The sequence below is a fragment of the Phocoena sinus genome, chromosome 15 (assembly GCF_008692025.1).
Source record: "Phocoena sinus isolate mPhoSin1 chromosome 15, mPhoSin1.pri, whole genome shotgun sequence".
NCBI classification, from domain to species: domain Eukaryota; kingdom Metazoa; phylum Chordata; class Mammalia; order Artiodactyla; family Phocoenidae; genus Phocoena; species Phocoena sinus.
The window spans coordinates 65,245,168-65,270,980 of NC_045777.1; the positions used below are offsets into that span (position 1 = coordinate 65,245,168).

Below are 25,813 nucleotides of genomic sequence, written 5' to 3' on the forward strand. Positions count from 1 at the left end.
GAGTTTGATAACTGGACCTGCAAAGATTTGTGCTTACAATTAGGTGTTTTGATCACACAGGCTCTCCTTCCAGGCCATCTTCCCCCAATGTCTTGTTTACATAAACAGACCTTAAACAGCGGTGCCATTTAATTTTGTATTTAAACTTCACTCCATGGGGGCAGCTGGCTGCCACAGTCTCTTGGCAAAGATGTCTCTTCGCACCCTTCAGGTGAAGCCATTGTAAGAACAGTTCTCTGCCCTCTCCCCTCACTCCCTGTCTCCACCCTCACTGGGAGAGCATTCAGCCCACTCTTGACCTCAAAGCCAAAATAAAACCCAGAAGTGCAAAAACTATCAGAGATTTAAAAAGAAAAGGAAAGAAAAAGGTCTCATTAAGTGAGGTTTCCTGTGGCTCAAAGCCGGTTCCATTTCTACGGTGGTGAAACGTTCCTTTCCGCTCGTAGCCATCTATGCTGCGCCACCTGACACGCCTGGACCGCCAAGAACTTAGAGAGGATGTGGCCGTGTCTGCTCTCCCCTCTGCAAGGGGAGCTCTTGCAGCCTGAGTCACTGATGGGATCAAAGAGCTCTGAAGGACTCCAGAGAGTGCGAGTGAGCGACCGTTTCCCGGCACGAGAACATGTAACGCGGCCGTTTTTCACCAGATGGGACCGAGGTGTTCAGAGATTTCTGTGACTTTCAGAATTCTGGGTCTGCATGCATCTGCCTCCACCCCGGGTCCTAGCTTCTCTCCGTCCACCCCCCGCCCCCATACTCCAAGTTCCAGTCCACCCAGTGACCCTCCTGGCACAGAGGGCTGGGATGGGATTCTCTCCCTAGAAGCAAGCACGTGCTCCGGGGGTGGGGCAGGCGGGCGCTTCCCGAAGGTCAGGTAGGGGTGGCATTCTGGCGCCATGCTCCCTCTTCCCCATGCTGGCAACCCACGGAAATGCGCTAATCTGAAGGAGGGCTACACAGGGGTGGCCAGATTGGCCTCGCTACCCCGGTGCTCTACAAGGATGCGGGCAGGGGAGGGAGAGGATGGGACACAGCAGACTAGGGCCTCGAGAAAAATCAGAAGGTTTATTAAAACATACTCAGCTCAGACATAACGGCTTATGAAGAGGTCGGTTTCCCCCCAAACACTAACCTTTTTCATTTTCTTTAAAGGTTAAAGGCTTATGGGTTGGTTTTATAGAAAAAAGCAATACAGTGATTAGAGTATATGCAAAAGGACCCGCCCTCATTTTTACATTCCACGCCGTCAGGTTAAAACTCTTTGCTTTGAATCATTGCTAGCGATTATACTGGCCAAACAGTGCAGAGAACATGGGGCTTTTAATGGCCGAGATGTTGGAAATGCCAAATAAAGGAATGACTTGCTGAGGACAGACGGAAATCATGACAGAAACAATGGGCTTTGAAGAGAACCATTTTCATGGAACTTGCAGAAAACCAAGACAAAAATGTCCCCCATACCCTCCCAAAGCAGCAAGAAACCCCCACGTGCTTCACCCCACCCTGGACCTTTCACTACATCCGCAGAGAAGACCCAAGAACTCACTGCTTGCTAGGCAGCAGGCGTTACCTCTCCACCCTGGGGCACCCCTGCCAGGTGACAGCATCATGGGAAATCTGCTGTGGCATTGGCCTCTGGCCAAGCTAGTTCACTCCATCTGAGCTTTTGAAATGGACGTGGGGATAGAACTGGGGAAGGGCTGGAGGAACACTCATGAGGAGGGAAGAGGGAGAGGTGATCAGGGGAGAGACGGCTGGCCCAGCCAGAAACTGCCCCGCAGAAGGAGGCATGCTTGCTTCCTGCCATCAACGGCAGAGCAAGAGGCCCAGAGAAGGAACAGTGGCTGGCTGCCGCTTTCTAAGCCTGATGGTCCCTTCAACTCCCAGACAGCCTTTTCTTCTTTGGCACGTGGCAGGCTCCCTCCACCACTGCTTTTAAAGCTCTCCCCATGATTCGGCTGGGCCTCGCCTCGGAATCACACTCACGATCTCCTTAACTGCTCCTGACCCCCCTGAAATGTGAAAACCAAGAGGCAGGCCTGTGGGAAAGCCACAGTTCATCCTCCTCAGTGAAATGGTCATCTCCAAGAGGCTGCCTGGGGTCCAGCACTTGCTGGGGAGGGGCGATGGTGTGGGATCTCCATGTTCAACCAACATCAGCCCGGCCCACTGGCTGTGAACTTGGTTCTGTTCTACACCCAGAGGATGAAACAGTCTTCTCAGCCACACGTTCGAGTGAGCCTAATCCTATTGCAATTAGCTTTGCTTTAGTTTGCAGGGTTTGAGGTTGGTTTGGTATTAGGGGTGTGTGTGTGTGTGGGTGTGGGTGGGTGTGTGTGTGTGTGTGTGTGTGTGTGTGTGTGTGTGTGTGGCAGGGGAGGGGAGGGCAGTCGGTGTTAGCTTTTCAGTTCAGCAGTGTTCACATTTACACAAAATCCCCTTGTCTAGGATTTCCAAATCTCCTGGCTGCGAGGCGGCCTTGTTCAGCTACTGTTACTGATTTCTCCCTCAAGAAAGACACAGCCAGGGAATAAAATCGGTAAGAGAGATTCTTATTCTCTGGAACTTAAAGTCTTTCACCAGAGGTGTCTTCCAGCGTAACTTGGCGGAGCAGTTGGGATCTGGAAACAGGAATAACACACTAAGAACTCCGTGCTTTGCAATGTCAACGTCAGAAACCAGTTTGTTAACAACGTACCATAGATAAGTTACCTTGTCTTTTCTGGGCTGAGTAATTCCCAGGAAAAGCAGCAACCACTATGTGTTATGTACGATGCTCCATTTTGGGGAAGGCCATCTGCCCTCTTCTGTAATCATGAACCTGAACAAATATGTTTCTTTACCCAGAACCCCACCTCACTTTCTAAATCCAGGGTGTTTTTATGCACACTGGCCTTGACCAGACCGGGGGGGCTGAAGAATGACTGATCAGAAGGTTTATCAGAATGATAAGAATGACTGATGGGGCTATTTTCTAACTAAATTTATTAAAACACGCAGGCCAAACGCGTGAAACTTAGGCTTTTCTTGGTGCCCAACAAGAAACAGGCCAATGGATGGCTGGGGGTCTTCACAAACGCAATCCGTGAGCCTGCTTGCTTTGAGCCCATTCCACGCCAATGCAAACGGATGCATCCCATACCATCTGAAGGCCAGGAAAACCAAAGTTCCCTCTAGAGATCAAAGACCATCCCTGACTCACATTAAAAACAAAAAAGTTCAGGTGGAGTTATGGAACTGGCACATGATATAAAGCATGGAAATCCAATTTACACGTGTAAACTGGCTCATGTGCTGTTTCTGAAAGAAGCATGTAGCTATGTTTGGAAATTAAATGTGGGAATGAGAGCGAGCTTTTAGATTGCCAGAGAAAGAAAATGATGTAAGTCCACGGAGGCAAAATGTAAATGGTGACAATTCTGCTGAAGGTCTGTTTGGCATCAGATAGTAAACCTGTTTTTGTGTTCACGGGAGGGAAATGATAATCACTTCAGTTTCTTCAGAAATGTTTTAAGAAGTTGGAACCCAGTACCCAGCTGGGGCACGGTGTGCAGGCAGGGAGCAGGGGACAAGAGAGCTCAACTAGGTTGGATGCTAGCAAAATCTGCCAGGGTTTCGTGACTCTGGGCTTTTCCTAAAAGTCACTTCTGAAGGACAGCATGGACGGGGGCACCTTCTGCATAATGAAAACCAGAGAATTAATTCACTGGGTGCAAGAGCCCCAAAAAAACAGGGACTCTTTCAAACGAATCTACAAACGGTCAGCTAAGTACAGGTGGATGTTCCGTGCATGGAGAAAGGGGGTCGAGAGGAAAGGAGAAAAATGGAAGCATTGCATGCATCCTTAGCCGCAAGGGGTGTCGACGTGAGCCGCTGTCTTTGCAGCCCTGTAAGCAGCCTCTGCAGAGCGGTGTGTCCCTATCAAAGCTGCCCCCCAACACTGACCACTCCTAGGCTTCCTGCCAAACATCACCTCCTGATACTTACAGTCCCCCCGTTGAGCACAACGGCCATCTCAGTTGGCTGATACACGTTACTTCTGAACGGAGCGCTGGGTCTGTTTCCCAAGCTGCCATTGCGAAATCCTGTTCGGAGAGCTGAGGGAGGGAGGGAAAGGCAACACCAAAAAAAAAAAAAAGAAGACACAATTTTGAATTTTGTTTTCTTCCCCTGCATCAACATCACGCTCCAGGCACACACCCCCCCACCCCTCCACTTTGTCACAAGCCAGATTCAAAACAAAAGTCACAAAGGCGCTTTGTTCTCTGGCTCTCTTGGAGCCTGACCCTTCTCAGTGGGGTTGGGGAGTTTGCAGAATCCAGGGCGCAGGCGGCTCTCAGGGAGGGGACCCCGGGTGGAGCCTCGGGTGGAGCCTCGCCCGGCCCTCCCCTGCCCCCGCGGGCCATGGGTGATGCGGGAGCGCCTGTATCCCTCAGAAGTAGTTTTCTGACAAAAGACCTCCTCACTACTGAGTGCCATCCCTGACAAGTTCAACACCACACTGTGCAACACGGTTTCTGGATACACACAGAGGTGGGCAACCCTGAGACCCTGGACCACAAGTACATGGTAGAAGTCGGACGTCTTCAGGGAAAAGTGACGGGGAAGAGGACAGAGGGGCCCCAGACACATGAGTGGGGTCATTTGTAGACAGGAAAAAAAGGGAGATCTGAAGCAAAGATAGCAAAATATGTCATCACTTTCTACCTCTGAAAGGAGAGTAAATGGTGTTTCTTATTTGCAGTGTACTTTTAGACATCTAAATTTCCTTTTTTTGGTGAAGAAAATAGGATGATACAAAAAGACGTGGTGGAACCGTGAAATGTATATTACTAAGTGAAAGCAGCCAGGCTGTAAAAACTCACTGTATGATTCCAACTATAGTATTCTGGAAAAGGCTAAACTATAGAGACAGTGAAAAGATTAGTGATTGCCAAAGGTTTGGGGGGAGCACAGGGAATTTTTAGGGCATTGGAACTATTCTGGGTGATACTATAATGGTGGAGACATGACATCATGCATTTGTCCAAACCCCTAGAACTGTACAAAGAGTGGCCTCTAAGATGTTAATTATGGACTTTAGTTAATAATAATGTATCAATATTGATTCATCCACTGCGACAAATGTAACACTAATGAAAGTTGTTAATAACAGGGAAAAGCAGGGGAGGGGGCAGGCAGGAATTCCCTGTACTTCCTGTTCAAATTTTCTGTACCTAAAACTGCTCTAAAAAATAGTCCATTAAGAAATAACAGAAACAAGAAGCACTATAAAAAAAAATCAAAACAAAACAAAAGTCTTTCTCAATTGTGAGATGCCATTTTACACGGGCACAGAGGGATTAGGTAACTTGCCTAAGGTCACACAGCTGGTAAGAACCAGCATTTGAACCCAAGCAGAGAGAATCTGTGTTCTTGACCATCACACTATTCTGGCCCCAAATACTTTGTTTTTAACCATCACATTTAGTTACTTAGAAGCAATCTGAATTTAAGTGACATTAGGGCAGCGGTCCCCAACCTTTTGGCACTAGGGACCGGTTTCATGGAAGACAATTTTTCCATGGACCGGGGGCAGGGTAGGGGCCGGAGCGGGGCTGGAGGTGGGGGGATGGTTCAGATGGTAATTCGAGCGTTGGGGAGCGATGGGGAGCGATGGGGCGCGATGGGGCGCGATGGGGAGCGATGGGGATGAGGAGCGATAGGGAGCGTTGGGGAGCGTTGGGGCGCGATGGGGAGCGATGGGGCGCGATGGGGAGCGATAGGGAGCGTTGGGGAGCGATGGGGAGCGATGGGGAGCGATGGGGCGCGATGGGGAGCGATGGGGATGAGGAGCGATAGGGAGCGTTGGGGAGCGTTGGGGAGCGATGGGGCGCGATGGGGCGCGATGGGGCGCGATGGGGCGCGATGGGGAGCGATGGGGCGCGATGGGGAGCGATGGGGAGTGATGGGAATGAGGAGCGTTAGGGAGCGTTGGGGAGCGATGGGGAGCGATGGGGCGCGATGGGGAGCGATGGGGATGAGGAGCGTTGGGGAGCGTTGGGGAGCGATGGGGCGCGATGGGGAGCGATGGGGCGCGATGGGGCGCGATGGGGAGCGATGGGGCGCGATGGGGAGCGATGGGGAGTGATGGGAATGAGGAGCGTTAGGGAGCGTTGGGGAGCGATGGGGAGCGATGGGGCGCGATGGGGAGCGATGGGGCGCGATGGGGAGCGATGGGGAGCGATGGGGAGCGGCAGATGAAGCTTCGCTCGCTCGCCTGCTGCTGTCCCTAATAGGTCACGGACCGCTAAGGACCACTACCAGTCTGCGGCCTGGGGGTTGGGGACCCCTGCATTAGGGGCAGCTCAGCCCAGACTGAACCAAGGCAGGGTGGGGAATGCATGTTCCAAAACAGACTCTTTGCTTTAGCATCTCCAAGCCTTCAACAGCTCCCATGCACAGGCTGACAAGATGACCTTCCTGGGAAGTAGAGAAGCAGACTAGGGGACAGAGTCCATGGACCCTCACTAGTCCCAATTCCTAGCCAAGACCTCCTTGAAAGAGAGGGAAAACCAAACAGCACAGCTTTCCTCATAATGCAGAGACCCTGCCGGCTATGGTGGGGGGATCTGGCTCTAAACCATTCTCTTCAAAAAACAAAGGCTAGACTCTACAGGCCGTCTGTGGGATGCCTTGGCCCAAGGATCCCTCTGTGTAGTGGTTATCTGCTGTTCTCCTCTGGTAAACATCCCTCCCACATTCTAGGTCCTGAGTACTGGCTACAACTGTCTCCTTCCCTGGCCCTGAGGTGGGCATATAATTGGGGCCTGGCCAATCAGGTCCAGTCAGAGCTAATTCTGGGATTGTTCCTCAAGCATCCTGGGAAATGTTCCTCTTTTCTGCTGGGACTCTGTGTAAGCCTAGAGCCGTGTGCTGCCAGGATTCTAACAGAGCCAAGAGCTGGAGAGAGACCAAATCTTGTCATCACTTGAGCTTCCTGGATCTATCCATTTCTGAAGCCTGACCCCCAGTACCTTAGTTCATTGTTGTTTTGTGTTGTTTTGCTTAAATTGCTTCAGAGCAGAGTTTTCCAACTAACACTCCACTCTGACCTGGGTCAGCTCTGAAAGGCAAGTAGGGCTCATCCATAAGGAGGTCCCAACAGGAATTTAAGATCATAGGCTAAATGCCAGTCTTCTCCTGTTTAGACTCTGCAAGTGAGGCGAGATTCGCCCTGCCCCCAAAGCTGACTGACACAGGGCCTTCCACTGGGAAGCGAAGGGGCAGAGTTTAAATAGCCCTTGGCCTAATGAGATCAGAGAGCCCAAATCCCCTAACAGAAGAAAGAACCCTTTTCTTTCTTGCTCCTTTGAAAGGTGAACATTTAATGTACCTTGTTAACGCTTTCCAACATGTGATCTGAAGTGCTATATCCTTCAGGGTATTTTCATCTTCTATCACATACCTCATGCCTTGTTTTCTAATTAATTAATTAATTATTATTATTTTTTTTGGCCGAGTTGGGTCTTTGTTGCTGCACGTGGCCTTCCTCTAGTTGCAGTGCACGGGTTTCTCATTGCAGTGGCTTCTCTTGTGGAGCCCGGGCTCTAGGCACGTGGGCTTCAGTAGCTGTGGCTCGCAGGCTCTAGAGCGCAGGCTCAGTAGTTGTGGCGCACGGGCTTAGTTGCTCCGCGGCATGTGGGATCTTCCCGGACCAGGGCTCGAACCCGTTGGCAGGCAGATTCTTAACCACTGCGCCACCAGGGAAGCCCCCCTCCTGCCTTGTTGATACTCATTAAGAAACAGCAGGCTGGCGAGGTCCTACATATCTGAGGTCTCACTGGGGGGTTAGGAAATAAGGGAGCAGTGGCTGAGCCACAGTCCAGCCTGGGGAATGCCCTTCCCATCTCGACTTCAGGGATGGACTCTCAAGAGTACAGAGCCTGAAAGGCTGGCTAGATAAAATACAGGAGAAACAGGGCCAACTGTAGCTCCCGGGTAAGGCCCCTTGTGGGGCCTGGTTCCCTAAAATACAAGCTGGCTGAGGTCAGACCAAAGATGAGAACAGCTGTTCTCACCATGGCAAGGGAGGGTGCCCAGGCATTCCCCAGCCAGCAAAGTAGTGTTTCTAGAACAAAGACAATCCTAGCCAGGATGACAATTTAGTCTCTCCCTGTGAGTCTTCCAAGGGAATTGGCTTTGCCTCGTGCCCATGTGAATTTTGGCAGACACACATTTGGAAGGATTGGGCTGTTAAGTCTGAAAACATCCAAGGTTGGTGAAGGGGTGGGGAGATGGGGCACTCATATAATTGTTCAGGGGAGACTAAATTAGTCCGCCTTTCTGTGGGATGGCATCTGGCAGTATATATCAAGATGGAAAGGTGCAGACTCTTTTGACACATGTGTAGGAGTTAATTGATCAAGGGCACAAACATGGATGGATAAGAACGTTCATTGCAGCATTACTTATACGGAAAGCCAGAAACAAGCAGAATATTCACCAGCTAAGATCAGAAAAATAAATTATGGTACCTCCTAGTGATCTCTGCCTCGTGAAAAGAATACTGTAGCTCTGCTGTCGCCGACCTGGAAAGGCCTCCCTCCGTGATATACTGTTGATTTAAGCAAGCACGTAACAGAAGACCACTTAGACCAGTGGTTTCAACCTGGTTACATCTTAGAAGCACTTGGAGAGCTTAAAATACCTGAGCCCAAACCGACTTACTCAGTCAGAATGAGGGGCAGGCACCCAAGAGATTCTAACGTGCAGACAGGTTAAGAACTGCTCTACGGGATTGGTGTGTGTGTGTGTGTGTGTGTGTGTGTGTGTGTGTGTGTGTGTGTGTGTGTGTGTGTGTGTGTGTGTGTGTGCGCGCGCGCGCGCACGCGCGCACCCATCAAGAGATGTCTGGCAAGATGAGAGCAAACAGTCAGCAGTAGTTGCCTTTGGGCAATGGGATTCTGAGCAATTTTTATTATTTTCACTTGCTGAACTCCTACCTGATTATTGTTGATCTTTTGTCATCAGAAAGGAATAATAAAGCTATTTTTGTTTTGGAAAAGAAAGAGGGGAATGAGGGACAACCTCCTTGGCTTTGGAACATAGCATTTGAAACAGAAGGGCCTGTGGGGCACCTCTGGAGACCCTATCACGCCCTGTGCCAGCACTGGTACTCCTGGTACTGACGTGGGTCCCAAATCCCTTAGATCTCTGGATCTTACGTGGATATGACGTACTGGATGCATTTTCACAAGAAAGGATGCACAGGATTCAGAAAACCAACCTTCTCTCTCCCTGCTCTGCTGTGAGCTGTGCTGTGAGCCTGAACAAGTTGCCTGACACTCCTGGACTCAGTTTCCTGCTCTGTAAAATGGGGCCTATAATCCCTGTCTTCTCAGAGAGTCCTAACACATCTGTGAGATGAGGGACACTAAAGTGCTTTAAGAAGAGAAGAGAAATTCTGTGGCAGAGTGGTCAGTGTGTGGGCTCTGGAGTCAGGCCGCCTGGGTTCAAACCCTGGCTCTGCCTCTTGGGCAAGTTGTTCAGCCTCTCCGTGCCTTAGTTTTCTGTCTGCAAAATGGACCTCACTGGGTTATTGTAGGGATTAAATGAGATTAGCCGCTAAAATGCTCAGAATGGTACCTGGTCCATGGTAAGCACCCAGTAGAGGTTAGCCATCCTTACTTTTGAAGCCCCTACTACTTGTGTAGTTCTAGCACCCCCCTTTCACTGCAAGTAAACTAGATTATCGGGTTCAACAACACTGGTTCTTAACTTTCTGGGGATTACGAATGGCTTTGAGAATCTGACAAAGCAACAGACTAATTCCCAATTGGATGTATAAAAATTTACATCCATTTCGAGAGTTCCTGTTACCTTGGAGGTCCAAGGGGAGTCCACGGGTCTCAGATACAGAGGATCCTATTCCAGGAGAAGCCAAGGAAGAGGTGGCTCCACCAGGACCCCAGGAACTGGCCAGGTGCCTGGCCTCTGCTCATCACATGCCCTGAGGGGCCCTCTGGCCTCCCAGTGAGTGATGACCCCCATCCTGACCCTCATCTTCTCCTGGCAATCCACGGAGCCAGCCCCACCATAGTTGCGGCTCATCCCTGCCAAATCTATTGACAAACAGAGGCTTGCAGGCTCGGGGCTTTCCAGTAAGAAGGGAGCAGCTCTGATAAAGGCCACACCAGGATGTTTGACTCTACCCATGGTGGGGTTGCAGGCGGGGTCGGGCGGTGGGGCGGGGGGGAGGGGGGGAAGGTCTGTCATTCTCTCCTGTGGGTCTGGCCAGGAGCAGGGGTTCAGAAGCCGCTGGGCACATCCTGGTGGAGAGGAGGGCTGAGGGTGGCCTTGGAGGACCTGGTGGCTTGATGTGCTTCCCCCCTGCCTGCAGGGGTGGGTGGCTGTGCTCTGGGCCTCGGCACTCAACCCAACAAGGCTGACTTCGTAGTATGACCAGACAGTGGGCACTGCCCAGGCACCTGGGTGAGCATCAGAGAAAAGGGGACCATGACCATCTGGAATGGGCCACCTCCTAGCTGTATGTCATCAGGCAAGACTGAACCTCTTACAGCCTCCATTTATTCATCTGTAAGATGGGGATAATAAGAGACCCTACCTCATCAGGTGGAGGGGTGAACTAATGAGATGATGCAGGTTAAGAAGTTAGAATAGTGCCTGGCATGGAGGCAGTGTTCAATAAATGGTTATACTAGGTGATTAATTATTACTAGTGCTGCCGCTAATTATTACTGTAGCTCCTGATAAATTTTTAGGTAACTGAGAAAAAGCCATTTTAATTAATCTCAAGTGCTGGGAGCTCAGCCGACTTGCTTTAAGCAACAATTGTAAGAGACTTCTCCAGCGTCTACAGCAGGGGCACCTGGGGCCTGGGCCACCTCCTCTCGGCCCTTCCCTCTTGGGAATCCTGCCGCAGCGGTGGCACACAGCCTGGGTGCTCAGACCACCTCTACTCGAAGTGCCCACCAAATCTCTTTTCTGCCGTGCGGGCTAATGGAACTTGTTCAGCCCATTTACGGGAGCCCTGGGAGACGCTCATGACAGTGGGAGATAGGAGTTGGTGGACAGATGCCGCAGCCTCCTGTCCTCCGAGGATCGGTTCTGAGGCTCGTTCTACACGTGTCCCTGGCAGGGATGAGCCCCAGCTGCCCGCGGTGGTAACCAGCTCTTTGATGCTCTTGTTCTGGCGTTTCTGCCATCCCAGTCTCATTCTCCCTGGCAGGGGCCACCTCCTAAGTAAACCACCTACAACATCGCAGGCTCTGCTTTCGGGGGAACCCAACCAAGATGCCCATCCAACAAGCCAGGTGCCGTGGGAGCCCCTCAGTATGTTACCCCTCTCAACAGGTCTCTGGGGTACACAAAGCCTTAACATCTAGGAAGTGACAGAGGCAGGATCCCAACCCAGACGTCTGACTCCAGGGCCCAAATTCATAACACTCCTGGAGACAGAGGAAGGAGGGGGGACTGGAACATTGCCCCTCATCATCCCCTGCATCCATCCAGCACATGGGCTGCAATCGTAAACACTTCCAGGGAGCCAGGGACTTAATGTTGATATGTTATAGCGGCCGGGACAGGGAGTGTGGTGAAGAGAAAGTGGATCCCCACCTAAAGGGCCACCACAACTCGGTGAGGGGTAAGAGACAGAGCCTTTGCAGCCAGCTTCACACGACTGCTGCCAGGTGGGAATGGCAGCCCAGCACTGCCAGATCCATATTTGCGAAAAAGGCCAGAAACCTGGCTTTTTATATTAAATGGGTTGATGCTAAATAAGAATGCAGCTCTGGGCCCGTTTCAGCACAGCGGTCAACGTCTGTAGGCTCTGATCTGCCAGGACCATCCCCAGGACCACCCAACCCCGGTGGAGAAAAAGGAGAGCGCACTTTTGCAAAGAACAGCCTAACCCAGCGGGGCGGTGCCCACTTTACCCGCACTGCGTTCATCCATCGAGAAGGCCTTGTTCTCCATGTAGGTCCGCGGCAGCGGCACGTCCTCCTCAAACGCCGTCTCCCGCATCCTCGGCTGCGACGTGTCGAAGTAGTTGGGCGTGTTCTCCTGCGGGGAGGGCAGGATGGTGCAGTGGATCTCTGGGATGGCGTGGAAGATGACGAAGACCCAGCCACTGGCCACCAGCGTGATGGCCAAGGTGGGGTCTCCCCAGGCGTCTCCCTGCCGCAGCTCCGCGTTGCCAAAGAGGTACATGGTCATCCAGGCCACCCAGACGAGCACGGAGAGGAAGGCCGTGACCAGGATGCAGACCCCGTTCTGCTTCCACTTCTTGAACTTGCCGCACAGCGTGAAGAGGGCCAGCCCCAGGGTGGCCACGAGCAGTACCATGTCGTAGATGAGGGCCATCGCGAAGTCCATCGGCTCGTAGGCACAGGCCGGCTTCTCGTCGCGCAGCACGGTCAGCACCAGCCACTCGATGGCGATGATGACCTGCACGAGCATCAGGCACAGGGCCACGCCCACCAGCTGCCAGCCCGACGGGCTCTTGCCGTGGCGGACCAGCCTCCGCACGCGCCACGCCTGGCTCAGCAGGCAGGAGAAGCAGAGCGCGAAGAGGACGCCCCAGAGGAACCGGCGGACGGAGCAGATGGTCTCATCCTCCCGGATGATGAAGGCGAACGTCAGGCCGAAGAGGCCCAGGGTCCCCAGGAGGAAGAGGAAGTGGAGGCCCACGGGGTCCTTCTTCTCCTTGTCCTTGATGAACGGCAGGCGCACCAGGAGGATGAGAATCAGAAGCAGTGTGATCAGGGCGCCCGCCCCCGCCACGGCCTCCACCACGATGCCCCAGATGGTGTCCAGGTCGCACAGGGACACGTACTGAGGAAGAAGGTCCAGCCCGCAGCCCCGGGACGTGCTGGTGTTCTCGGAGGCCCCGGAGGCAATCACGAAGAGCAGGAGGAAAGCAAGCACCTGGTGGGTTCTCATCTTTCTCTCTGACACCATGAACGTTCCAGAAAAGTTGGGGGGAAAAGACCAATTCATTGTAAGACTCCCACTCTCCTGACTTCTTTAAGAAGACCCACCTCACTTCAAACCCGCCAGCCCCCTTCTCCAGGCAGGACAGCCTGGAGGAGGGGCGGGGATTTCGGCCCCCATCTACCCCCTAGCCCGGGCTCAGTGAACAGCCGTGAACCATCAGTGCTAGTGGCTGGAGGAGAGGATGGGAGGGGGACTCACTTTCTCTGGATACTCTTTCATATTCTTTGAATTTGAGGCCATGTCTGAGCTCTTCAAAAATAAGGGAATAAAATGAGACTTGAAGAGACGGTCATGGGCCGAGCGCTCGCTGGGAGAGGGGCACGCACTACCCGTCTCAGTCTCTCAGCGCTAACAGCTGACATTTACCGATGACTCACCCTCGGCCAGGCACTCGACACATCCAGTCCTCACACCGGTGACGGTGACACAACAGTCTTGAGGAGATTGGGACACCTGCCCAAGGTCACGCCACTCAGCTCCTAGACGCATCCCCTCTTAGAAGCTTCCCAGCGTTTCAAATGTAGTGTGAACGGTCTTCCTGGGTTCCCCCCTTTCCCCCCTTTCCCCTCGCACATCCCACCCCTCCCACAAATATCTGCTGAGAATCCATCCTCTCACTCCAGCCAGCCCACCTGCCGGGGATGCCTCCATGCCTCATGGAGTCCACACAGCCGCCAGGAGATAGGCTTATTAACCCCTGTCTCGTCTTCCCCTCCTCCCTCTGCCTAGATTACCCTCCACACCCTGCTTTTATGGAAAACTGCCCCTCCCCACAATGGTCTCAGCTCTAATGTCATCCACTCAGACCTTGGCCAAGGTCACACCCCCATCCCCACCCCCAGCGTCTCTCATCTATTTCTTAGCTCTAATCGCATCTGTCATCTTTTTGCCTGTTTACTTTGTTTCTCCTGTCCCTTCCTCCTCTCCTCCCTTCCTGTCTTTCTTCACCACTAGCTACAGGATGACAGGGACACTGTCTGTCTCGTTCATCAGCATAACCCAGGGTTTCTCAGCCTCGGGCCTCATTCTTCCTTGTCTGGGGGGTTGTCCTGTGCATTGCAGGATGTGTAGCAGCATCACTGGCCTCTACCCACTAGGTGACTGAAGCTCACACCCTCCCCCAATTGTGACAACCTCCCAAGTTTTTAGACACTGCCAGTGTCCCCTGGGGGGAAAATCACCAGGATGAGGACCACTGGTCAAGTACTAGCATAAAAGCACACTAGATGCTTCCTAAATACTGAGTGAATGAGACTTCTCACCAGGACTCTCCTCTACCCACTGCCACCAGCTCCTTGCTTTTGGAGGGAGCCTGACCTTGGGAAAGCCATGCCTGCACAGCTCTGCAGTGATGTTTCCAGGCGTCTTGAGCCAGACTTACGGCCTTAGCTCCACCCACAGTGAGGCTGTAACCAGCCACCTCCAGGGCAGCTCAGCACATCCCTGGGGCTTTCTTAAGTAAATGCGGTATCGACCACCTCTCTCTCTGCTCCTTGATGGGTTACGGTGAGCAGCTCTGATCCTGCCTTGGCCGCAAGGCCATCAACTGGGATAAATTACTGATGCTGCCGAATGAGAAGGAGCCTGGTACTATATGGACCAGCTTCTTTGCCTATAGATGAAGGAAGGCAGACTGGGAACGGAAGGCATCTGGCAAGAGATGCTCCTGAAACAAGCACCCCAGACACCGGCGATCAGGCCCGTGGTCCTGCCACTATTCGGGGCTCTGCTGCTTCAGTCACTGGAGTGCCACCTCGGCTGTTTACACCTTGTCTACAAACCCACCGTAAGTTATTTACTTAACGGACTCACCAAGTCCTTGAAATCGACTCAAAAGAAAACCCAGCACATTGAAATACTTGTTGATGGAACTCACGTTGCATACCCACTGGCATATCCCAGCGTACCACCTTTAAAAAAATACTGTCCTGGCCAGAGCTGCATCTCACAAGAGCACACTGGGAATCCAAGTTTAAGAACCGGGTATGCTGGAACAAAATGCCATCAGGCCCCCGGTACAGTGCAGTGGATTTCCCCTAGACCTCTCATCAATGGCAAGTGTGACCAGGGGACTTCTCAGCAAGTGACAACAAGACACACCCCAGGCGGCCTCTCTAGGCCACACATCAGCCAGTCTCACCTCCAGGGTGGCTGGGAGAGGACGGGTAGGAATGTGCTTCTGGAGTCTTGACCACCAACCCTCTCCCCAACTCTCCCACCCACCTGCAGGCCGGTGGTTCTCAACCAGGGGCGGCAATTTTGATCCCAAGGGACACTGAGGCATGTCTAGGGACATTTTTGGTTGTCACAACTGGGGAGGGCGGGGTGCAATTGGCATCCAGCGGGTAAGCACCCTCCAATGCCTGAGACGGCTCTCAACACAAAGGAGGATCCGGCCCCACGTGTCAGCAGTGCTGAGGTTGAGAAAGCCTGGTTTATACACCGGAGAACAGAGTTGACGAGGGTGAAGCCAGGAAACCAGCCAGGCCTCCCAGCCTCAGGCCTCAGGTCCTTTCCTCGCAAGAACTTGGGCTTCTTTAGCTGCCTCCCCTCATTCTCTTGGGGGAATCTCCTCTCTCCAGGCCTGCCTACAAATTGGGACTGGGTTCCACCAGCTCGTCCCCCTTCCTGATTGTCCTTCCAGCCACAACAGGAAACCAGTGTGGATGAAGAAAATATCAAGATGGTGACCACGCTTCTGAAATTATGCAGGTTCTTACGGCTGGGGTCCAGGTCTCTAGCTCCGACTCCTTTCTGAGATGGGAAATAGATACACTCTTGCTTTCTGCTTTCATTCCCAAGGTTGGAACCCTCTCCTTCTGGGACAGCTGTTGTTTTTGTTGTCCTGCCTCCGTTTCTCTCATTTCTGAAGAGAGCTCCTGAATTGCCTTTGGAGAGCCGCCTTGAGCCCCAGCTGCAAGCACCCGACCCAGCCTGGCCAATCAGAGCATTTATCCCACCCTTTGGCCACACTGACTGGTTCATGAACAGGCACCTGGCCCCAACCAGACCCATGAGAATCAGTCTTAGGATTTTTGCTAGAATTAACTGGAAAGAGGTTTTCTCTTGTTGTCGGGGTTAATAAGCTAAAAGGATATACACCTGGAGCTGGAGAGGACTTATTTACCATCACAGGGACAGAACCTGTCTGAGAGTAAAACTGACTCACAGGAAACGGCCACGTGATGGACCAGAGTCCTAATACACAGAAAGGCTGGATTCAGTTACGCCTGAAGCCAGATACCCTGGTCTTTGCAGTTCCAGCAGCCAATTAACTTCTCTTTTTTGGATTAAGCCAGTTTGAGATGGGTTTATGTTACTTGCTAACAAGGAAGTTCTATTATACGTCCCACATGATGTGGTCCTCTTCTTCCAGGAAGCCCTCCCTACCCAACATCCAGGCAGCCAGAGGCTTCGATAGGGTCCAGTTGTCCCAAGTAGGTCATTTTCATTGCTAAAGATGCCCATGAGGTGACAGCCATCGTTCTACAGAACAATGTCCAGGATGAACAGGAGGGAGGCTACACACCACCTCACAGAATGACACTGAGTCCAGCTCATCTAGGATTTCTGGGGGGTTCTGCCCTGCAGAGTTTTCTCTTACTGCCATAGTGACCACGACAATGACTGTTAGCTCGCATAGGTGCTCACCATGCACCAGGCCCTCTTCTGTGCGCTTCACATATATTAATACCTTATCATCTGGACAATGACACCACGAGGCAAGTTCTATTACTGTCTCCATTTTACAGGAAATAAAACAGAGAAGCCAGTTGGCTTGTCCAAGGTCACATAGCTAGAAAGTGGTGGAGCCAGGAGACAAACAATTGTACTGTTGTTACTGGGCTCTTACTACAGACCAGGGCTCTGGGAATGTCACACGGTGAGACCTTGCTGGCCAGTCTATCTAAATTAGGTTCCCTCTGCCTCTTCATGCTCTACACCGATACTCCCGATCCTTATCTTCATAGCATGTGCCACAGTTTTCAAATATTTTATTTTATTACTCTTTTGGTCTGATCCCACACACCCAGGCTCTTGTTTGTCTTGTTCTGCACCGATTCCCCAGTGCCTGGCACATGGGCAGGGCTCATGGCCCAGTTGCTGAATCAATCGACTGATTAAACGTGGTCTCCAACCCTCATGTCACCTGGCAGGAAGATGCTCTCATTGTCATTTTATAGAGGAGGGGACTGAGGGCCTGAGAGGCTTAAGTCAAAGTCTGATCTTCAGACTGGCTGCCCGGGAACTTGTTAGAAATGCAGACGCTCAGCAGTGGGCCTGGCCACCTGTGTCTCCACAGCCCTACGATAAGGTCCAGGTGTGCTCAGATGCTTCGGTGCACTGAGGTTTGAGAAGCACGAACATATGCAGTGGGGGAGCCTGGACGATGGCCCGGCACCTTCCGCCCCACTATCCCTGTCCCAGGCCCAGGGGGCAGTGCTCACTCACGCTCCATCTCACCCACTGTCGGGTAAGCCCCATCCTGCCCCTTCAGCCACCTGGGGCCTCCCCGCTGCTGAGAATGGAGCAGCTCTCCAGGAACCCCAAACTGCACAAAACAAGATTAGAGGTTTGGAGTCAGCCGCAAGGCAGGGCTGATTGGGAAGGGATGAATACATGGCAACAGACCCGTGGGATGTAGGCATGCAGCTCCTCAAAAGGAGTGATGAATAAAGTGATGAATGTCCAAGACTCGGCTCACATACTAATTACTTTGCTGCCAGCCAGGCTCCCAGAAATGTGACTCATTCAGATGCTCTTAAAAACACTGCATCGCACATGCAGGCCCGCGCACACAGGCCCGCGTGCGCGCGCGCACACTCTCTCTCTTTCTCCCCGCAGAGGGGCCAGAAGCTACCGGCAGGTGGTGGAGCAGCATGTTCCTCGCAAGCTGGGGCCTGCAGAGGCTGGAAAGAATGCAGGCAAGATTCCCTGCGCGAGGACAGCGCTGCCTGCCCGAAGGCCACAAGCAGGGCTGCTTCTCCCAGGCTCAATCCTGGCCAAGCAGCATAAACTTCCGGTTTCAAGTTCTGCCCCTGGCACTTGCGAGAACCCTGTGACCCTGGGCGGCTGACTTAACCTTACTAGTCTCAGTTTCTTCATCTGCAAAATGGGGGTGATAATACCCATCTTGCAGGGTTCTTGTGAGGATTAAAATAATTAATAATTAGAGTTTAGGACAATAGATAGCATGGGGTAAGCACTTATATAAAATGTTAAATAAAAGATTGGCGAATGCTCTGAGGTTATGAACTTTTCTGACTTTGCTTTTCCAGGAGGGGTGGTTGCCATGGCTGAAACAGGGGCTCACCCAGGTGTTTGTCTACCACTGGTTTCCAGCCTCCCCAGTCACACACGAAGCAGAGAGGTCCCTGAGGTGGTGTGAAGGGGAGAACCCTTTGGGGGTGGTCTACCTTGGAAACTCCCAAACTCTCCTGATCCCCACAGCAGGTGCTCTAAATGGGAGCCTTGCTGTGAAGGTGGTTTTCCAGAGAGGAACCGGTGCTGGAGGACCTGAGGCCAGCCTGCGTGCCCTGAAACTGGGTGTCCCTGTTGAGGAGTCAGAGCCAGACACCCAGAAATGGGACACCAGCCATTCTCCTGGGAACTAGCATCCCCACGTTGCCATCTACCCATATGAAAGGAGACACAAGATATACAAAACTGCTCTGGAACACACCATTCTGACCTGCTTCGCCTCGGGGGCTACCAGCAGAGGAATCTTAAACCCACCTTCTCTAAAGAAGGGGGGAGGCGCTGGAGCACGGAAGGGAAAGAAAAACTAAACAGATCTGGAGGGGCTTTCCTAGCCCTGGGCATGTCTAACAATTCAGTACCCGATGAATACCTGGCACAGGATTTACACTCCCGTCAGTCTCCTCAAGTGTGGAAGACCTCAGTTGGAGGAAAGTCAGACAGAACTGTGTGACATTGGGCATTACTCACTTAACCTCTCTGACCTTCAGTCTCTTCTTCTGTAAAACAAGGATAATGATAGTGCCACTTTCACAAGGCTGATGTGAAACGGTACTTAGAAAGTACTCAGCACCGCAGACAGGGAGCATTGGCTCCTGGCTTATTACAATTACGATTCCCATTGTCCTGTTGGGAATACAAAGAGGTAATGCAACTTGGCCAGAGGCTTCCTGGAATTGATGGGCCGAGCCGGAACTAGAACCCACTTCTCCCAACTGCTGACCTCAAGGCCACTGCACCCCTTGTTGGACTCCCTCTGTTGGACAGAAGCCCAGGATAAGGCTGCAGAGTCAGTCCCCTCACACACCCCAGCATCACACTCTGTCCCTGCCCACTCCCATTATAGCCGCTGGTGCATTTCCTGCTCCAGAGGGATGAAACTGTTACAAGGTTTCCTGACATTAAACTATTTCCCAGACTTGCAATCTAACCCTTTGATGTCTTTTGCAAGTTACACCATCTCATAATCTTCAGTTCCCAAGGCCGCCCAGACCACCAGCCTATCTGGGGGCCCTTGGATTTAATAACCCTCACAGGTTAGTAAACAGGGTTGCCAGAACACAGGCTCCGTGAGCCATGAATATGCAAAGCAGCTCCAACCCTGTAAATAAAAGCAATCATTTAAATGCAAATTGCATCCTTGGCTGCCCATTCCAGGGTGGATGGTTCCTCTGAGGCTGTAATTCTGAGAAGAAAATGTGACTAACTCAGAACCCCCAGGAAGCTCTGCATGGAAGTGCTTATGGGGCGTTGGGCTCTGGGTGGGGGCCACTTAGGGGGGGCAAAAACTGCCTAAAAGTGGGAGGTGGGTTTTAAAACCTGACGTACCCCTGGCGTAGGCTTACAGGACCAGCCAGGCTCAAAGCAGTCCCCACAGGTCCCCTTCGGAGGCTCCCGGCGCCTTGCCACCCTCAGAGGCAGAATGAAAAGGAAGCCGCTTTTCGTCTCCTTGTAAAGGTCAGGGGAGCGTTTAAAAATCAGATCTCGTGGTTTTCCACTCCAAATCCTGCAAGGGTTCACCAGTCCAAGGAGAATAAAACCTAAACTCCTTTCCATGGCCCAAAAGATCGTGGTCTGTCTGGTCCCTGCCATCCCCTTTCCAACCCCGCTCTCCACATCTGCCTATGAGCTCCAGCCACAATGGCCTTTGTTCATTTTCTCTGCACTCATTCCCACCTCCAAGCCTTTGCACTTGCGGTGCCCTCTGCCTGGTTCAGTCTTCCCCCTGCGTCTGTCAGTGCCCCCTCCCCCACAGCGGGGCTCCACTAACATGTCACTCCCCAGCACAGTCTTCCCTTATGTGTACATACTCTTGTCACTTTATTTTACAGCACTCTGCTTTCTTTTCCTGGCAACCCTTATCCCAATCAGAAGTTCTAGCTACTTACTATTTATTTACTTATTTAGTGTTCACCCACCTCCCCAGTGCCCTGAGAGCAGGGGCTTATCTGCCACTTCCGTAGCTGGCATATTTATTGAAATAACACATTAACCAATAAAGATTTTGAGCTTCTCTTTCTAACAAAACTGCTTTTCTTGCTGCCTGGGCCCCAAATGGCGACTCCTTCCCACTTCCATCTTTTCCCTCCCCAACTCAGCTGACCCCTTTTCAGACAGAGCAGGGAACAGATAGGAAACTGTTCACTCCGCAGTCTAGGTACAAAACTGGCCCAGTGAAGTGCTCCCAACCGACCATTTGCATTCTATTTACATCCTATTTGCATGCAGTTTTAACTCAAAGTCTGAAATCCTCCAGAGAGCCCCCGCCCGTGGGGAAACTTCTGAATCAAGGTTCCTCGGCTGAAGTTCTAAAGCTTTTGTGCCAAGTCCCTCCCCCACTTCTCTTGTCTTTGCGAGGATTTCCCAGTTCCTCCGGGGCTCTGCTCAGGTGCCCCCCACCCCATGCTGGCGCAGTTGGGCAGCCAATGTGGCGCGTGGCCCGGGGCCCCAGGCGGGGACGCGGCTGCCCGCCACACTCCAGGGGCCTTTGTCCGCGCTCCAAGGAGCCGCCCCTTAGCGAACTGGGGACATGTTGGGTGGGTGTGTGCGTGTGGTGGGGTGTTGGCTAGGCCTGGGAGTGACAGAGCCGGGTAGGAAACCCGCGGGCTGCGCTGGGGCCGTCCTCGGTGGTAAGCTCGGTACGCCCCCTCCCTGGCTGGTTGGCCAACTCCCCCAGGCCGAGGAGGGTGCAGGCGGTAGGGATCCCGGGGTGCTTGGCGCTGGAAGCCCGTGTCCCCCAAGTTGGGGGGGGGACGCAGCACAGGGCTGATCCTCACCTCTAGCTTGGCCGCAACAGCAACGCTAACATCCCGCCATTGTATGCATTCGCCCCTCATTTCTTCCCGCAGCCCCAGAGCTCAGCTCTTCTCGCCCGTCGTGTCCCCTCCTTTCCCGCAGTGCGCAGCCACGGCCGGCTGCGAGCTCGGCCCCCTGCCCCTATGGCAGGTGCGGCAGCTCACCCCCCAACTCGGCCCCTGTGCCCCCGGCTCCGTCTGCCCTGTCTGTGCTCAGGCCCCACGGGCTTGCCACGCAGCCCTGCCCGTGGCTGCCCTCACAGGAGTTACTCGGACACGCCTGGACTCCCTTACAGTCCCAGCTGCCCTTTGCCTGTGGTCGCCCCCAGATCCTCCCCAGAGACTTGGATCTCCACCTGGTCCGGGTACATCCCCTCCCCCCATAAAGGTCCCAACTCCCCCCGCCCCCGCCCCGCCCTCTGCGGCTCGTCTCCCGCCGCACTGTGGTCCCCCCACCCTAATCCCCCAGCTCCCCCAGCAGAATAACCCCTTGGGGGGGGCCTCAGAAAAGCACAAGAAGCAGACCCCACCCCAACCCTCCCAAGTCCACGGCGGGAAAAGTTTCTGGGGTCGCCGCAGCGCCCTCCACCCCACCGGCGCGGCTCGCACTCACCGACCCCCGCGGCCCCGCAGCGCCGATGCTCCTGCTGGCCCTCGGTCCGAGTCACATCTCTGCAGCGCAGCCGTGTCCCCAGCCCAGCGCGCCCGCCCGTCCGACCTCACTGCATCGCACTCACGAGCAGCTGCCGAGCTAGGCGCCCCCTGGCCCGGCCCGCGCTGCTGCAGCCGCCGCGGCTCCGCCCCTCCGGCCGGCCCGCCCCCGGAGCTTCCAAGCCCCGCCCCTCCCCGGCCCAGCCTAGGCTGAGTGTTCCGAAAGCAGCCCCGCGCAATCTCCTTGCTCCTGGCCTGCGGCGCTGAGACGAGCCCTCTCCAGTGTCCCCAGTTAACGAACACCACCCGCACATCTACAGTGCGTCCATAAGCAGTCCGGACGCGCCGGACACATCCCCAGGTTGATCCACTTTCAGAAACACACACATTGAGGGGCTTTCTAAACCATGGGTTCCTAAACATTAACTTACTTCCCCACAATATACCAGCATCCGATCCAGGGCGCAGAGAGGATTCCGCCGCGAGCGTTCCAAAATCACCAACGCCCCAATATCAACTAGGCAGCCCCTTCCCGCCTGGGTACACTCCAATTACCCCCCCCCCCAAGTGTCCTTGTCCCTTTACGCACCCTGAGCCCAACACCCGCATCCTTGGCCATTCCAAACATACTCACAGGTCCACACGGTAAACCCTTCACGTGGCTCCACACGCAGTATCCCATCACCGTCCCCCCACACATCATCCACATACACACACGTCCACGACCTTCCCGGTCACACATTCGGAGGCCCGGGGCCACCGGCTTGGCGCTCCGCAGACGCCCAGGGCACAGGCGGGATGCGCGCCCACGGGGCAGCCGCGGGACCCGCTTGAAGTCTGGCTCGACGTAGTCCACCCGGCTGTCCGATGTCGGCATTGCCTCGACCGGGCCTGGGGGCTGCGCTCCAGCTTCTGACCGGCTTCTCCAGGTCGCCCCCTCCCCCGAAAAAAGCCCCCAGAATTTTGAGGACCCCCCCCCCCGACTTGTGGTGTGGATAAGACCCTCCCACCCCATCCCGGCCCTACAAGACAGGACAGGGAGATGACCCCTGTTTCCCACTTCTCTGCGTGGGGGAAGGGGGGTGGGGAGGCGGGAAGATGGGTTGCGGAGTAGCACTCCCTTCTGGGCATATTTCTAGGCTCTGATCTTTGCGGCCTCCGGACCTTTCAGATATTCTCACCCCTTCCCGCCAACCTCCAGCCTCCCAAGTATCCTCTCCCCGCAGCCAAGACGGTTTTCTCCCGGGCAGGCCACGTATCCTTTGGGCACGCATCTCTCCAAATATTTTATGTTAATTTTAAGGAAAAATGGAGGAGAAGAAGCACGAAAACAGAAAACTATCCCGGTTTCATCGGCAGACGTATCCTCAGCGCCTAGAACAGTGCCTGGCACTCAGTAGGCAATCTTTAAATGTTTGCGGTACGACCCCTCCTCAGTGTTCCCGCGAGACTGGGGAACTGGAAAATAGATGGGCACTGTCACCTGCTGGTATATAGTGGAACTGACGCCAAGATCCTTTTCTTTCCCTCTGTAAACGTGGGCAAATTCAACTTTCTAAGCCTCAATTTCCTCATACGCAAAATGGAGATAATTGTAGTAGTACATGCCTATTGGGGTTATTGTAAAGATTAAACACATAATACAGAGAATTCCCTGATGGTCCAGTGGTTAGGACCCTGCGCTCTTACTGCCAAGGGCCCGGGTTCGATCCCTGGTCAGGGAACTAAAATCCCACAAGCCGCAAGGTGTGGCCAAACAAATAAACAAAAAACAACACAATACCTGTAAAGGGCTTCACACAGAGCCTGGCATGGAAAACTGTTAGTGTGAGTTTGGTTAATATTACAATCATGGTTATATTCCCTTTCCCGGCTTATTTTACAGAGGGACCCTGACTGTGATGATCAGTTTAGCTTTGAGCGATGATACTTTGGGAAGCAAAGGGTGAAAATGAAGGAAGCTATTGAGTAGCAGGTGCATCTCCCCCCGCCTCCCCCCCCCCAAAGTTCAAGGTCCCAAGGACCCATCACCATCATCATGATAACTTATGTAGTACTCACTGTGGGCCAGGAGATCTTCTAAGGGCTTTATATTCTTCAAAGTATTTAATCCTCCCAGCAACCCTCTATGCCAGATACTGTTGTTCATCCATGTTACAGATGGAGACATTGAGACCCAGGGGGCTTAATTACCCACCACAGTCATACAGTTGGCAGAGCTAGGATTCAACCCAGGCACTTCCTCTCAACCAGTGGCTAAACTAGTGTCATTTGCTGCAAGGTCAGATATCATCATAGACAAGCCTCATGTCCCCGGAGTGTTCTCCCGGTTTCCAGCCCTGGAGGGAACAGCTCTAGGAGGTGCCAGGAGCTATGTCAGCTCTCAAATACTCGGTCCACTTCAAGCTAATGGCTTCCCTGGCTCTACTTCTCAACTGAAAAATGATGAGAGCACTGCCTGCGGCTTTTCTACTGACAAATGTCACGATGTGTAATTAGGTGTTTGTGTGGCTCATTTTTTAGTGTCTGTCTCCCTGCTAGACCGTATCTCAGTGCTGTCCCAATAAGAACTTTCCACAATGATGGAAGTCTTCTCTATCTGCACTGTCCAGTATGGTAGTCACCAGCGATCCGTGGCTATTGAACAATTTATATGTGATTGGTATGACTATGGAACTGAACTTTCAGTTTTATTTACTCATGTGACTAGAGGCTGTAAGCTCAATGAAAACAGGAACCATGTCTGTTGTTCATCCTTGTATCCCGTGCCCGGTTCAACAGATATTTGTTGACTAAGCGAATAATTAAATTCCAGCCTTGATTCCGCCTTTGAAGTATGTCTATTCTGTATCCAAACCTCTTTTCTCTGCCAAATAGATCATCTTCCAAATGAAGGTGCTGCTCAGGACCCTGGAATTGCCAAGTCCATTTCTGTGGATCATCTTGTCCTACCCATGGAACCTTCTGAGGTAGATATCGGTATCTTGCTGTGACAAAATTGAGTCTTGGAAAGGTTGAATGACTTGTCTGAAGTCTCATGGCTGGTAAGTGAGCAGAGGCAGGATGTGAACCTAGCTACTCATGCTCTTCCCATTCACTGCACTACCTCACAGGTGAAATTTCTGGAAACATCAACTTAACTCCATGGAGAAGTGAATTTGAATCATGGGGATTCAAGCATCTGATAGGATAATTTCAGTACCCCTCTAATTGCCTCAGACAGGCGACTGCCTGAATATAAGACCTTGATGGCATCACTAACATGATCCTTGGGTATCTGCTAAGTGCCAGGCTCTGTGCCTGATCCCGTTGTGGTTCACAGATGGACACGAAGTGGATCCTGCTTCAGGGAGCTCCGGGCCAGCTGAGGAGGCAGACTGTTTCACTAGAGTGTGAGAGGTTGTTAGTCCAAGGCATGTGGGAGTGCCTCCAATTAATGGAGCTCTGGGAGCCATTGCTTGGAGGCTCAGCTTCCCCAGAGGCTCCAGAACTTGACTTTCCCTCCAGAGTGGGAGTGAGGGACACTTCAGGCTATTGTCATCTCTGGATGCATTTTTGGAGTGAGCAGCCAGGAGTAAGCAATTGTGGGACATATCATTGCTACCACTCTATGGGTTTGTGCCTGTGAGAGACATCACTAATCGATCATCACACTCTTTCTTGCCTCAGTGTAACTTATGCCTCCCATTATGTGTTAGAAGATTCAGTCACTCTTGCACAGTGTTCCTCAGTTATTTCCAGAGTCCCCATCGGGTTGCCTCACAGGTGTCCACAAACCAGGGTGTCAACTGCCATCACCATGTAGCAGCCACTTGCTATTTCTTTCCTGCATTGGCTCCCACAGGTCCTTGTCTGTGGTCCACAAATTACTTGGAATAGTCTCATCATGG

The 25,813-nt window shown here is 52.8% G+C and overlaps 1 protein-coding gene and 1 non-coding gene across 5 annotated transcripts; one reads left to right on the forward strand and one right to left on the reverse strand.

Annotated features, from left to right (window-relative positions):
- Positions 1-1,044: 1,044 nt before the first annotated feature.
- GPRC5B (G protein-coupled receptor class C group 5 member B) lies at positions 1,045-22,033 on the reverse strand. Of its 4 annotated transcripts, none has more exons than XR_004345830.1 (5): positions 21,886-22,025; positions 11,940-12,953; positions 3,988-4,097; positions 2,713-2,821; positions 1,047-2,621 (listed from the first exon to the last, which is right to left on the reverse strand). XR_004345830.1 is itself a non-coding variant. In XM_032605534.1 (5 exons), exons 2-5 carry the CDS (start codon positions 12,943-12,945, stop codon positions 2,567-2,569), a joined length of 1,266 nt encoding a protein of 421 aa, XP_032461425.1. In that variant the 5' UTR covers positions 12,946-12,953; positions 21,886-22,025; the 3' UTR covers positions 1,047-2,566. The 4 variants fall into 4 exon arrangements, 3 of the variants coding, with proteins under 3 accessions (XP_032461426.1, XP_032461425.1, XP_032461427.1); XM_032605534.1 differs by having other exon boundaries at positions 2,713-2,807; XM_032605535.1 differs by lacking the exon at positions 2,713-2,821 and having other exon boundaries at positions 1,045-2,621; positions 21,886-22,033.
- A 1,541-nt stretch (positions 22,034-23,574) lies between these two features.
- TRNAK-CUU lies at positions 23,575-23,647 on the forward strand. Its single transcript has one exon. It is a non-coding gene; the product is annotated as a tRNA-Lys (tRNA).
- Positions 23,648-25,813: the final 2,166 nt, after the last annotated feature.

Coding starts and splice junctions, on each gene's coding strand:
- GPRC5B (XM_032605534.1), bottom strand. CDS start 12,945: ATGAGAACCCACCAGGTGCTTGCTTTCCTCCTGCTCTTCGTGATTGCC. Junction 4,098..11,939: donor GATGGATGAACGCAGTGCGG/GTAAAGTGGGCA, acceptor TCCCTCCCTCAG/CTCTCCGAACAGGATTTCGC. Junction 2,808..3,987: donor TTGTGCTCAACGGGGGGACT/GTAAGTATCAGG, acceptor TCATGATTACAG/AAGAGGGCAGATGGCCTTCC.